Raw genomic sequence first — 15,207 nt, forward strand, 5'->3', positions numbered from 1 at the left:
AGAGCAGCTGCCACTGCAGATCACTTTATAAAATATAGGACTCTTGTTTCAAGTTGTTTCTGTCCCTGTATGAACTACAAGTTTTTAAGGTTTGACAGCACAGGTGAGCACACAGTAAAAAAAAATTGTAATTTTAAAAAATTGTGGAAACATATTGGCTCAATAAATGACTTCCAAATAATTATCCTCATTCAAAAAGACGAATTGTAGTAATATTAGCTTAAGGTGAACAGTTAAAATAAAAAAATATATATTTCACCGAACAAATTTGATTGTTTTCAGTAAATCTATCAAGTCGAAGTTAAATTGTGTTGGCTAACTGTATGGGAAAATGTATACGCATGCGCAAAATGCGCCTGAGCATTTGAATTCTGCAAACCGTTGGTATGGAGAATTCAAATGCGAATGCGCGGGAGTCGGATTCGGGAGAGGAGAGCGAGAGCGTATATCTAATTAAATATGTGTTCATTTGCATACAGCATTGGATAAATCCAGGTTCAAAACTCTCTCTTTTTTTGACACATTAAAATTAAAGTTTTTACAATGTTTTTTTTTTTTTTTTTTTTTTTTTTTGTTTTTTGTTTTTCACTCCAGAAATCAGAAAATATTGTCAAATTCTGCCTGTTTCTTTTTCACCGTGCTTTTAGGAGTAAAATGTTGTATTAATCAGGTGTATGACATATGAACAAACCAGAATATAGTTAGGAATAAAACGGTGTATATGTACATATGCTCAAACTCACCGCCTTTAAAAAAAATGGATTAAAATTTACACGCAAACAGATAAAGTGCAATAAAATAAACAATTAAATGTGTACTAGTGTGAAAAGTCAAATAGCCCAAAATCTCAAAACTGAGCAGAAAAAAATCTCCAATGTTTTTGTCTGAAGTGATTAATAATGACATAACTAGGTAAGGCCTACCGTTAAGAAATATAATCAAAAATGAAAATTCTGTCATTTATTACTCACCCTCATGTCGTCCCACAAGACCTTCTTCGTTCATCTTTTGAACACAAATTAAGATATTTTAGTTGAAATACGATGGCTCAGTGAGGCATCCAGAGCCAGCAATGACATTTCCTCTCTCAAGATCCATTAATGTACTAAAAACATATTTAAATCAGTTCATGTGAGTACAGTGGTTCAATATTAATGTTATAAAGCCACGAGAATATTTTTGGTGCGCCAAAAAAAACAAAATAATTGACTAGTGATGGCCGATTTCAAAACACTGCTTCAGGAAGCTTCGGAATCAACGTGTCGAATCATGATTCAGATCGCGTTTTAAACCGACAAAATGCTGAAATCACGTGACTTTGGCGCTCCGAACAGATGATTCGACGCGCTGATTCATAAGCTTCATGAAGCAGTGTTTTGAAATCGGCCATCACTATATAAGTCGTTATTTTGTTTTTTTGGCGCACCGAAAATATTCTCATGGCTTTATAATATTAATATTGAACCACTGTACTCACATAACCTGATTTAAATATGTTTTTAGTACATTAATGGATCTTGAGAGAGGAAATGTCATTGCTGGCTATGAAGGACTCACGGAGCCATCGGATTTCAACTAAAATATCTTAATTTGCCCTGGAACGGCATGAGGGTGAGTAATTAATGACATTATTTTCATTTTTGGGTGAACTAACTATTTAACTAACTTTTGTGGCTACTATTTCTAACACCACCAACCTTGTGTTTTGACGTCTTTTCGAGTCCTCATTAAGAAGGTCGAATCCCGCATAATTGAATTCGGTGTCCCTGACACGTGACTTTCGATCCGTGTTTATTTCCACAGTGTGTGTGTGGCGCGCGCGCAGGTCGAGAGCGCGCTCTGGTAATGATGCGCGCGGGGACTGGATCTCGGTGTTGATTGGTCACCCGCTATGAGAGACTTTATCTCGTCTGCATCAGCATGACTTCAGTTCTCCACACAGCAGAACCAGCACCATCACACGGATATGGGGAGCGCGTGTTATCAGCACTTTTCGGTGATTTGCTGTTTAGTTTGGGCTATCGGCAGCTTTTATTCAGCTGTTGGTGAGTAACTTCAGCAATTAATTTCAGCTGACTTTAGATTCTGTAAATATTATTTAGACTTAAATGTATTTAAATTTCATTAAAAAAAATATTGTTGTGTGTGTGTCAACAGATGACAAGATGCATAAAGTTAGTTTATCAGCTTTAGACTATTGAGTGTTTACCCTGTAGGGTGAATTCAGGTTGATTCACTTTTTGCCATTGAGATGACTTGGAAAAAGTGTCTCAATCACTCTGAATTCACGCTAATTTATACAAGATTGCTGTTGGAATTTCGATAATTTGGAAATTGGAATCAATTTTAAGGATCCTAAGGGAATCAAATTGAAATTCATATTTGCTTCTCTGTTGAATATTTTTTAGAAACTGCATGTGGAGTTTCAAAGAAGCAATACAATATTATATTATTTATTAATCTTTGTAAATGTTGATTACTAAAAATACAGCCATTCTTCATGTTTGCTCAGGTTCATTAATTATATTAACAGATATAACCTTTGATTTTAATAATGAAGCCTATTAGTAAATGTTGAAATTAACATGAAATGAGATTAATAAATGTTGTAGAAGTATTGTTAGTTCATGTTAACTTTATATATATATATATATATATATATATATATATATATATATATATATATATATATATATATATATATACATATATACATATAAGGGGGATTCAGGGTGATTTTGCCATTGAGATGAATTGGAAAAATTGTCCCAATCAACCTGTGTGTATATATATATATATATATATATATATTTATTTATGTATATATATATATATATATATATATATATATATATATATATATATATATATATATATGTATATATGTATGTAATATATTTATTTATTTTTATATTTATAGTACATTTTATTGAAATCCTGTTGTAATAATTCCCATAAGAATTATTTAGAATCATTTACTGTTTTCAAATATGATTAAAAAAAATCTTTGGGATTTTAGAGTGGGATACCTCTGTGTCTGATAAATATTGGATTTTAGTAAAATTAAATTAACAAATGAGCAAAATTAGTTAATCAATAAAAAATATATTTGTATGATTGCAGAAAGCTATCCAAGTCCACTGACAGATTGTGACGATTATGGAGATTATGTTCAGGTATGAATTAATTATTTTATTTTTGGCATTATTTTTTTTATTTATTATCTATCTATCTATCTATCTATCTATCTATCTATCTATCTATCTATCTATCTATCTATCTATCTATCTATCTATCTATCTATCTATCTATCTATCTATCTATCTATCTATCTATCTATCTATCTATCTATCTATCTAAATAGATTCTAGTACAACATTCCTGCTCTTAAATGTGAAGTTAATTTCCAGTCATGATAACGTATGGCTGATCATAATGTTTTTAGGGCTCGGCGTTGCTAAGTTCTCTGTGTGGTGTGGAGTGGAGGAACCAGGACCAGGTGAGTGACGTTTTCCCACACATGTGAGTTCATTGTGACCGTGTGTCTGAACCTCTCGTGTGTTTCTACAGGAGCAGATTCAGAATGTTTTTAAGAGGGTAAGTTCATACAGAGCAGCTCTCTGATGATGTCAGACTGATGCCCTGTTTGTTTCTATAACAAGTTTTTATTTTGCTCTTCAGTTCCTGTTTCATTATTCCAAAGCACACAACTCAGTCGGCTCAGTAGAGAGAGAGGTATGAGTATCTCATGTTACTGTATTCTGATGTTTAATCAAACTTGGGTCATTAACATCACTTTTGGCCACTGCTGTATATGAATATGTTGTTTTCTCCTTGTCTTCAGTCTCATTCGGTTCATCCGTTGATGCGTCTCTCGCCGAAACTCTCTCTGCGCAGGAAGAAACAGGTGTGGAGGCAATTTTCTTTGGGTTCCTGTTATTGTCTGTGAGACGCTCGGTTAAAGGTGTTAGGCTGGAGATCAAGCTCGCATTGTGATCATGAAAGCACTGTTTAATATGATCATCACTTCAGCAGGCTGGTGAAAATATCTCCCAGTGTCTTTTTGAGTAACGTGTGTCTTTCTCTTAGAGAAGCTGAAGAACGTTTGCGGCACTCCTGGAAGAAACATTCGAGGTGCGTGAAAACAAAACCACAGCTTAAAAACTGAAGTAAAATCAGCGTTCTTGACCAGTGAATTTGCATAATTTTTCAATTTTCAATAATTCTGATAATTGTCAGTTATGATTACAGGATTTTTACAATTGATAGGACATTTTCTCTTTACACAGTTCTCATAACCAACTTTCAGTTTGGCACAGCAGTAAATTTCTCATTCAAAATTCACTAAAACGCTTCATTTATGTCTCAAATCGACTCATTTTTCCATTTCACTTGCAAAGGCTTGACCCAACAAACACACTTTCTCACTCATAACAACAGGAGCATTATATAATGTTTTCTTGTATAAAATTTCTTTATAAAACACAAATCAGAATTCACTGCAGTTTATGTTTACGTTACAGTACAAAATTATTCAGAAGTTTCCTCTTTTGTCGAGATAATAATGAAATTGAAAGTGCAACACACATCTAATTTATTTTTTTTAGATTCAAAATAGACTTCAGTATGGTATTACTGTAGAAATAGTAACTAATTGTAGTAAATTGCTGTTATTCAGTTTTGTATTATGTTTTGAAAAGAGTACACTAAAAAAATGCTGGGGTAAAAATAACCCAAGTTAGGTTAAATATGGACAAACCCAGCATTTGGAAAGTTTCAGCTCAAAATCCCCCACAGATCATTTATTCAACTTTGCCCCTATTTGGGTGTGAGCAAAAACACACTGTTTTTGTGTGTGTCCCTTTAAATGCAAATGAGCTGCTGCTCCCGCCTCCTTTACAGAAGAGGGCGGAGCTTTAACAGCTCAACGACAACAAAGCTGGAGAATCTCACGCAGCCAAAATGAGGAAAGTGTTCAGCCTTACATTGTTCAAACCGGAGTCGACACTGATGGAGAGACTCAGGAAGAAGTTACAACTTTTAGACGTTTCTGAATGGTTAGTGGATAAATTGATGTAGTTGCTGTGGAGTTGATGTGCAATGATTAATCGCGATTAATTGTTAGCAAAATAAAAGTCTGTGTTTACGCAATATATGTTTGTGGTCTGTGTATAATAGTTATGTATATATAAATACAGACACATACATGTATAAATTTAAGAAATATATGCATGTTTTTTTATATATACTTTATAGTACATGTAAATATAAATATTTTATATATAAATCTAACATTTTTCTTAAATATATACATGTGTCTGTATTTATATATACATAACTATTATACACAGACCACAAACATATATTACGTAAACACAGACTTTTATTTTGCTAACAATCATGATTAATCGGTTCACATCCCTTGATTCAACTCATCCACTAGCATCAAAGTCAACTAAAATCTAATTTAGTTAAATTGTAATGCATTAAGCATTTCTCTAACAATACACAGATCCAATACACTGATATACATCTGATATTCTCCAAACTGTTTATGTTCACTTAAGACAACCAACTGTACTTTACTCGCCATAGCAAGTTAAGTTAAGTTTTAGTAATTTTTGGTGTTTGTTTTTTTAGTTTTTGCTTTTAAATGTCTATATAGTTTTTTGTTGTTGTTGTTTTGTTATTATTTTTATTTTTGTTAGTGTAATACATGAGGTTAAGCTAAAGCTTGGAAACTAGATGAAAGGAAAAAAGTTTACATTTTTATATATAGGCTATATTTTTTTTATTTCAGTTAACGTTTATTTCAAGTAAGGAATATTTTTTATGGTTTTAGTTTACTATAATAACCCTTATACTTGTAAAATAAAATAATGTGTCAAATAATGTTCTTAGTCTTTCCTTCCTGTGACAAGATACAGTAGTTTACTGTGAATTAAATAGAAATTAAATTAAATACAGTTTATTATGTAAACAAAATGACAATAATGACCAGGAAAAAAATAATAATTTTAAACCATACTGAAATACACCGTGACTCTTATTCTGAAATGTCTGCACTGTAGCAGGCTGCTCATGAGGGAGATAAAATATGCATTCTTACCACCGTCTAAAACATACTATAATATAAACATTGTGTAGTAAACATTGTCATAATTCATCAACATTAGCTGACAAGCAATCGCTTGGCATAAACGTGCGTTATTCATTAATTGTGTAGCAGTCAGATGTGCTGCTGCACGAGCCTGTAGAGCGCGCAATAGCGCCGCTTTTACCGCGGTTAGATCAGCACGTGACGTTACACTTCAAATGTGAGCATCTTCCACACAGGACAGCAGTCTTGACTGGATATCTTCTCAAATTGTCCCTCTCTTTCATTTTCGTCTCGTTTTTATCCGCTGACGAAAATTAGAGTAGATTTTAGTTATAGTTTTAGTCATTCAAATTCAAAACGTATTTTTATTTAGTCATCGTCTCGTTTTCGTCCGTGAAAAAATGTTGTTGACGAAAATTATTAACACTGCTCTAGATAAGACTCTTCCTCGTCTGGTATCGTTTAAAGCCCTTTGAAGCTGCACTGAAACTGACATTTGGACCTTCAACCCGTTGAACCCCAGTGAAGTCCACTATATGGAGAAAAATCCTGGAATATTTTCATGAAAAACCTTAATTTCTTTTCAACTGAAGAAAGAAAGACATGAACATCTTGGATGACATGGAGGTGAGTAAATTAACAGGAGAATTTTATTTGAAAGTGAACTAATTCTTTAAGTGTATTTCTCACCGTGTACCCCAAAGCATAAACACCGCATCCATAGGGGCTGCCATTGTTGTTTTTCGCGGGCTATGTGACGTCAGAGCGCAGAACTGGGAGCACATCGATCTAGTACGAGTTCACGAGTGGGAAGTCACGGGTTTGACTGCCGTCCCGTGCACTTTCATGCATAGAAGGTTGGAAAAACATGGGTTACGGGTTGCATAAGAAGCTCCGGTTCAAATAGAAACAGTCGGACACGTGCTTAGGACTATTTAACCCAGCATTTTTTAGTGTGTATGTAAATGTGCAAATTGATCTGTATGTACATTGAGTATTGGTGGTGTTTGAGTGAGCATTTAAATTGAAAGATGTTGTCAATGAATGCATTTTGTGCAGTAAAAGTGTTGAGAAATGTGTCCTAGCGATTGCAAAAAAACTGTAAAAGACAGCACTAACAAAAAGCAAATCATAGCAGATGATTTACTTTCAAGCTTGGAGATAAACATATACAAATTGAATTTTTTGCTGTTATTTATGGGACTATAGAGTGACAGAGATGGAAATAACAAGCATGAGCAATTGTTTAAAGCTTTGATTCATTTCCATGTAAACTGGTGGATATAACGCAGTGTGTTTCTCCTCCTACAGACGTCCTCTGTTCTTATCTGGGATTCTCTCTGACACCGTAATGCCTGAAATGTGTTAAAGCTGCATTAGTGTGGCTGTCAAACTACAAAACACGACCAGATTTCATTAAAACCTCTTTTAATAAATGTAACCTCATGCTTGCTGACGGTTTCTGTATTATTGCTAAAACACGAACCAGAGGCGAAGCCTTTTCAGTATGTGGGTGCTAATCACAATGTTAAAGGAAATTGATGGGAAATAGCCTGAAATTGTTTGTGACATATCCCTAAATATCACATAATAATATCTCAGCCTGTTTAGAGGGCCATGGGTGAGTGGAAACATCATTAACGCACAAACAAAAGAAGTAAAATGCACTCAAATCAATATGTTTTTATATAATAAATGATGACAAGCAATGAACTCACAAAGGCTGTGTTATTAGAAATCTTATATAAAACACAATGCAAATTTCCGGTGAATAATCCATTAAATGATGGCTGGTTTCAAAATGTTTCCGAGTGCAAGACAAGCAGGAGTCCTTGTCCTCCAGAAGAGCGCGCGTCTTTTTAATATGGCAAATAGTAAAAGTTTAAATTACAGTCTTCTCGGCAACAGTCTTTCTCATGTGTTTGAGTCGCAGCAAACGACTCTATGGCGGTCGAGCTGTTGTTGCAGGTGAAGTCCAGCTGTGATTCTGATATAATGTTAGCGTGCCGCTTCAGTCCTCGTCAGAGTCCTCATCACCGGCTCTGCGGTTGGGCGCCGAGCAGCGAATGGACGTCATCAGCTGATCCTGGATCTGTTTCCTGGGGTTTTCCTCCAGGTCGGTCTTTATAGCACCGGACTCAGATAAACGCCACTCCAGCTCTGGAACAAAACAAACAACTTTTCATTTACATATGTCTGGAAAGGAAATGTGTATTTAATATTTCTTGTGCAGGACAGTACGTATGAACTCATGTATGGAGAAAAATTATTTTTTGTTTATTTTATAGATATGGATACACAATTTTACACATTTTAAAACAAAAAGCTGCATGACAATTCACTTATAGATAATAAATGTAATAATTTAATATTACTAAATTCCTTATTTATAAATGGGCATCACAAAACCCTACTTTTACTCATACCAATTAAAAAAAAATGCATTCAAATAATTGAAATAAAATGTTGAATAAACTTGTTAAATTACGAGAAAAAAGTCGTTAAATTGAGAACTCATAATGAGTTATTTAATAAAACAAAATATATAATGTCCAAATGAGAATCACAAAACCTATTTTTACTCATTTTAAAAAATTGCATGCGTATATATACACACACTACACAAATTTAATATTTAACTATTTTTTATTAAAATATATTTTAACATTTAATATATATATAATTATATAATATAATATATATAATATTTATATATATTTTAATTAAATATATTTGTATTCATTTTAAAATATAGAAATAATTAAATTATTTAATAAAATTTTTTATATATTCAAATTTAATAAAATATAACAATTATCCACAAATCCAAATGAGAATCACAAAACCTATTTTTACTCATTTTAAAATAAATAGTAAGCTATATAATTATATATATATATATATATATATATATATATATATATATATATATATATATATATATATATATATATATATATATATATATTTTTTATATTATATTTATATTTATTTTAAAATGAGTAAAAATAGGTTTTGTGATTCTCATTTGGATTTGTGGATAATTGTTATATATTTTATTAAATTTGAATATATAATATGTGTGTGTATGTATATATTTTTACTATATTCAAATAATTTTTTTTTTTTTTTTTTTTTTGTGATGCCCATTTAGATTTGTGGATAAATTGTAATATGTATTTTGTTATTAAAATATTAACAAAATACATATTACAATTTGTTATCCACAAATCTAAATGGGCATCACAAAAAAAAAAAAAAAAAAAGTATTTTACTCATTTTAAAATAAATAATAATAATAATAATATGGCTGCATGAAGATGTATTTTACGGAAGAGGATTAGGGCCAAGCAATAATAAAAACAAATAAAACCATCTCCAGATTAAAGTTGTTAAATTGAGAAAAAAGTCAAGATAAAATGTTGAAAATAAACTTGTTAAATTACGAGAACAAATTTGTTAAATTATGAGAAAAAAAATCATAAATTAATGAGTTTATTCTCAACATTTTATCTCCACTTTTTTCTCAAGATTTAATGAGTTTCTCAAAATTTAACAACTTTAATCTCGAGATGGTTTCATCTTTCTATTACTGCTTGGCCCTAATCCTTTTCCGTAGTATTTAGATTCTGTTAAATGAATAAAATGTAAGATTCTTGAATCCTATTTAAAAGTATTATTTGTACGATAATCAGACTGTCAATTCATATTATAGATCAATAAATGGCATTTGTGTTCATAAGTGTTTAATAAGACAAAGGATTGAAACAGTGACTAAGCAAGAAAATCCTTCTCACCGTCACACTTCAGGTTCATGCCACCAAAAACCAGAGGGCCGATGTACTGGGCCTTCATCTCGCCCTCGTGGTAGACGAACACCGTGGGCAGGTTGCGGTCGGGGTAGTTGGGAATGCAGGTGTTGGAAATAGATTTGAGGAACTTGGTTTGAGGAAACTTGTTGGCCAGATGTGACAGATGCTGGTTTATCAGCGTGCACAACGGGATTCTGTGGGATAACAACCAGATTTGATAGTCAAGGTACTGTATGACTCATTTCATTTAGGCAAGTAATTACACAGCCCACATAAATTTAAAGGATTAGTTCACTTCAGTATTAAAATTCTCACCCCCATGTCATCCAAGATGTTCATGTCTTTCTTTCTTCAGTGGAAAAGAAATTAAGGTTTTTGAGGAAAACATTTCTCTAGATAAGACTCTTATTCCTCGTCTGGGATCATGTAGAGCTCTTTGAAGCTGCACTGAAACTGACATTTGGACCCGTTGAACCCCAGTGAAGTCCACTATATGGAGAAAAATCCTGGAATGTTTTCCTCAAAAACCTTCATTTCTTTTCCACTGAAGAAAGAAAGACATGAACATCTTAGATGACATGGAGGTGAGTAAATTATCAGGACATTTTAATTTTAAACTGAACTAATCCTTTACTAATACATGCACATATATAAATCACTGTCTGAGAAGTGATCTGAGTGCAAAGGTCAATGTAAAATCACCCCGGTTTGTAGAGATGCAGCACCACCCAGATTCCAGCTCCAGCTTTGTTCACCTCCTGCACATAATCCTGACCAGAGATCTCATTCAACTCCCCGAACGCGTTCTTGATCTGGTTCGCTTTCCACTCCGCAAGCCTCTTCTGTCTGCCAGAGAGACGATACACGATTATTAACTGCACTTTCATCACCTGAATAGTGTTTGTGCAGCAGCTGTAGTGTAATAGTTTGCGTTTTGAGTCTTTTACTCTTATTGTGAAATGTTTTTTTCAGTTGACAATCAGCATAATTCAACACCGTCTCTGAAGTGTAAAGGTGACTATAGAGAGTTAAACAGATTCAAGAACAAAAAGGCCAAATTACAGTCAGTATTCATATATTTTCATTCTATGAATGTGCAAAGACTGAAATGAGCCACAATATTCTTCTGAATTAGAGATATTACTTGCTACACAACACTTCTTTATTTGTTACTCACTGTGACAAAAAAAAAAAAAAAAATGCCATAGGACTAAAACATAATGAAATGGATTTCATCAGTAAGGCACACATATGTACCTGTACATCTCTATGGCGAGTTCATCCTCCTCATCATTAAACTCATCTTCATTTTCCTCCAGCTCCTCTAGAGTCATGCTCTCATAAGTCTTCACTGCAAAAGAACAGAATATGAGGTCACATATTTATGCTTCAGGATAAACAAAACTGATCATCTGATGACAAGGAGGAACAAAATCCATATTTAACCCTTATAGGGTCTTCTTAGACCCCAAACGAGGTTTGCTAAAATTAAAAAAAAGTTCTCTTTGTCCAAATGACATTAAACTTTGTACAGTTGTTAACACTTTCTAGATATACAAACTAAAAGGAATTGGACTGATCTTGTTTTTATGTTAGTGCAGAAGAAAAACAAAAACAAAAAACACACACTCAGGGTCTTTGGAGTCTCCAGACAGGCAACAAAATGTAATTTTGTATCAAAATAGTTGTTTTTAAAAAAAATAAAAAATAAAACTAATGTAATTTTACTCTGTTTATTCATGTTTTTACTTCATATTTGTGCAGTTTTTGGAAGATTTATCATATCTTTTAAATTTATATAAATAAAATAAATATTTTGTTGAATAGGGTTTTACAAAAACAGCTTTTTATGCAAAATTCACTTTATAAAAGACCCACATTTCTAACTTTCATTCATGGGGATCACATGGATAATTTGACATGGTTTAGTGTGAGATTTTTGCCCATCTTTTGGAAAATGCAGTTTTAAAAGTAAAAAATGATCACTTTATCCAGTAGATGGCAGCAGAGCTCCACTATTTGCTGTTTGACTGACTGAAAGACTCTTTTCACAAGTATTTTCAGCTGGATTCATGTCTAAATATTATGAAATAATTATGACAATAAAAATTACTTTTTGTCAAAGTTTAGTATTTTTTGCACTGAAAAAAATACGTTTTTCAAAAATTGTTGATTTTGAGGATGAATGTTGTCCATTTTCTAAGCGGGGTCTCATCATAATGTAACATTGATAAAACTGATTTTTTTTTTTTTTTTCATTACGAAAAATGCTAAACTTTGACAAAGTAATTTTTATTGTCGTAATTGTGATTTCATAATATTTCATTGATTTATCATAATACTTGTGAAAAGATGTCTTTCAGTCAGTCAAATAGCAAATAGTGGAGCTCTGCTGCCATCTACTGGATAAAGTGATCATTTTTTACTTTTAAAACTTTATTTTCCAAAAGATGGGCAAAAATCTCACACTAAACCATGTCAAATTATCCATGTGATCCCCATGAAAGTTAGAAATGTGGGTCTTTTATAAAGTGAATTTTACATAAAAAGCTGTTTTTGTACAAAAACCTATTTAAAAAAATATTTTTAATTTATTTATATAAATTTAAAAAATATAATAAATCCTCCAAAAACTGCACAAATGTTGAATAAAAACATTAATAAACAGAGTAAAATTACATTTGTTTAAAATGAAAACAATTTTGTTACTAAATTACATTTTGTTGCCTGGGGTCCCCAAAGACCCTCAGTGTGACTTCCCAAACGAAGACCGCACATGGGTTAAACTATTGGAAACCGTGTAAAAACTCACTTACCAACAGACTGAGGCTGATGAAGCTGCTCGTCCTCTTCTTCCTCCGCCGGAGCTTCTTTAGGAGGCAGAATGCCCTTCTTCCTGAGGATGTCATTCCACTCAGTGTCTGCGTTTGGGTCCTGCATTCACAAAAAAACACATTCAGACATGATGATATTGCAGTGAAAATCACAACTTCAGAGTTTCCATGACTTCGAGAATAATATTAATGCCTTAATTTATTAAAATAAATAAGTTTGTCTGTGTCTCTTAATAAGGTCCACAGTGTTACTTTGTATCATATAGTTTAATACTTTTTCATTTGTTACATTTGAACCATTTTGTTGTTTTTGCCATTTTTAATTCTTAAAAAAAAAAAAAAGTGTCTATATAGTTTACTAACTTTTATTTCAGATAGTTTTAGTTATTTTAGTACATCGATATAAACTAAAAAAAATGAGACGTTGCTTTGGCAACTAGCTGAAATAAAATAAGTTTTATTGCTTTTTGTATATTATTTCAATTAATTAAAAAAAAAATGTTCTTAGTTTAGTTTACTATAGTTTAGTATACTTTAGTTTACTATAATAACTCAGACAAGTTTTTTTGCAAGTTTTAATCTACTAATAATTGATTCCGGCCTGGAAATGGCATTTTTAATCTTCCTTGATCATATTCCACAACTACAATGAAGAAAAACGTTTATTTTAGATCAATTTTCACTCAGAAATCGCTATTAAATTTCACGAACAGTTGAATTAAACGTGACATAACTGAATGTAAAACATACCATTTTCTCGTCAAACACACTCGAAAAATCTTTTTTCAGCATAATATTAACCCAAGAATAATATATATATACAATGTAAACATACAGATGACTTTTCTCAGGCTGTAGGTGTAGATTAAACCAGTTACTAGTCAAAAGATCTTAACTAAACCATCATCCTCATCACCATAAGCAGCATCAATAAATCAACGACCATTTCAAGTCCAATATAACGTGAAATAAACAACAAATTTCGTTAAAAACACACAAACCTGCATCTTTGTGCTGTTTGTTCTGCTGTGTGAATCACACCTCTGCTCTCACAGCGCCGGAAACAGAAGGAGCGCTCCTCATTCTCCTCCGGCCGAACACAAGCTGCGTCCGTTACACGAAATATAAAACATCCGCCTTTTCATCCTTTTTATGAACAAAAGTCGGCTGTTAAATCAAAATAAATACTTTAACCTTACGATAATAATATACATATTTACACGAGACGATTAATGCGAACATTTAAACCCGTGCGGAACAAAAGTGTGCAGGACAATAATTAGGGTCGCACCGTTTTCCGCCTTGTTTCTGAATGCCCATATATGGCGTTGTAGTGCGGCGCACCTAATGTCCAGATAGCGCTGTCAATCAAACCACGTGACAGGCGTGACAGACATGCGTTCACTGTCCATTTACTTTGATTTTAAAAATGTAAGTTCTTTTATTTTAGCCCTACAGAAGAAAATCACTCATTTGTTCTCAATGATATTTTTTATTATGAAAACCCTAATCATGTATCTTTTGAATATGTGGCCAGCTCTGTAATTTCATCCCTCAGACTTATTTTGATGCTTTATGAAAGTTAAAGAAATCAAATATAAGGTAGTGATATATTTTTATTTTTACAATGAATAAAAGTAGGGTTTTGTGATGCTCATTTAGATTTGTGGATAAGGAATTTTGTTATATTTTGTTATATATAAACATACCATATTTGAAATTCAACATCAGTAAAGAAAAATAAACATCTTTTTGCATTTCAATGTTCTAAATCTTACCAAAATAATTTTGTATACAATCATAAAATAAATGGACGCTTCTCTCGATTCCCTCTGTTCATTTGCATATATATGATAATAATAATATTATTCATAAAAATATACTGAAATAAATGTGCTTAATCGTTCACTGAATTAGACCGCCCATCTCGTTGTTGCCCCGCCCCTTTATCTTAAGCCCCGCCCTCAGATACAGGTCCGCCAACCTGAGCACACAAATGATTGATAGGCAGAGAGTTTCTGTGATTGGAGCAGCTATTAACCTGTCACTGAATTAGACCGCCCATCTTGTTGTTGCCCCGCCCCTTTCTCTTAAGCCCCGCCCTCATATACAGGTCAGCAAACCTGAGCACACAGATGATTGACAAGCAGAGAGTTTCTGTGATTGGAGCAGCTATTAATCTGTCGCTGAATAAGACCGCCCATTTTGTTGTTGCCCCGCCCCTTCATCTAAACCCCGCCCTCTGATGCAGATTAGCAAACCCAAGCGCACAAATGATTGACAGGCAGAGAGTTTCTGTGATTGGAGCAGCTGATAATCAGTCGCTGAATTAGACCGCCCATCTTGTTGTTGCCCCACCCCTTTCTCTAAACCCCGCCCTCTGATGCAGATTAGCAAACCCAAGCGCACAAATGATTGACAGGCAGAGAGTTTCTGTGATTGGAGCAGCTGATAATCAGTC

The 15,207-nt window shown here is 33.0% G+C and overlaps 2 protein-coding genes across 4 annotated transcripts; one reads left to right on the plus strand and one right to left on the minus strand.

Moving 5' to 3' along the window:
• Positions 1-1,944: 1,944 nt before the first annotated feature.
• Positions 1,945-7,879, plus strand: nms (neuromedin S). Of its 2 annotated transcripts, none has more exons than XM_067409709.1 (8): positions 1,945-2,045; positions 3,124-3,176; positions 3,446-3,499; positions 3,571-3,597; positions 3,682-3,735; positions 3,845-3,907; positions 4,095-4,134; positions 7,412-7,879. In XM_067409709.1, the coding sequence occupies exons 1-8, from the start codon at positions 1,967-1,969 to the stop codon at positions 7,450-7,452; spliced, it is 411 nt and encodes a 136-aa protein (XP_067265810.1). In that variant the 5' UTR covers positions 1,945-1,966; the 3' UTR covers positions 7,453-7,879. The 2 variants fall into 2 exon arrangements, with proteins under 2 accessions (XP_067265810.1, XP_067265811.1); XM_067409710.1 differs by having other exon boundaries at positions 4,090-4,134; positions 7,412-7,502.
• Positions 7,880-8,021: 142 nt separating this feature from the next.
• On the minus strand, positions 8,022-13,907 carry pdcl3 (phosducin-like 3). 2 transcript variants are annotated; one of them, XM_067409707.1, is made up of 6 exons: positions 13,748-13,907; positions 12,729-12,846; positions 11,170-11,263; positions 10,615-10,758; positions 9,898-10,106; positions 8,022-8,260 (listed from the first exon to the last, which is right to left on the minus strand). In XM_067409707.1, the coding sequence occupies exons 1-6, from the start codon at positions 13,751-13,753 to the stop codon at positions 8,112-8,114; spliced, it is 720 nt and encodes a 239-aa protein (XP_067265808.1). In that variant the 5' UTR covers positions 13,754-13,907; the 3' UTR covers positions 8,022-8,111. The 2 variants fall into 2 exon arrangements, with proteins under 2 accessions (XP_067265808.1, XP_067265809.1); XM_067409708.1 differs by lacking the exon at positions 13,748-13,907 and having other exon boundaries at positions 12,729-12,852.
• Between the last annotated feature and the right edge of the window lie 1,300 nt (positions 13,908-15,207).

Source organism: Chanodichthys erythropterus, chromosome 14 (genome assembly GCF_024489055.1).
Source record: "Chanodichthys erythropterus isolate Z2021 chromosome 14, ASM2448905v1, whole genome shotgun sequence".
Classification (NCBI taxonomy): domain Eukaryota; kingdom Metazoa; phylum Chordata; class Actinopteri; order Cypriniformes; family Xenocyprididae; genus Chanodichthys; species Chanodichthys erythropterus.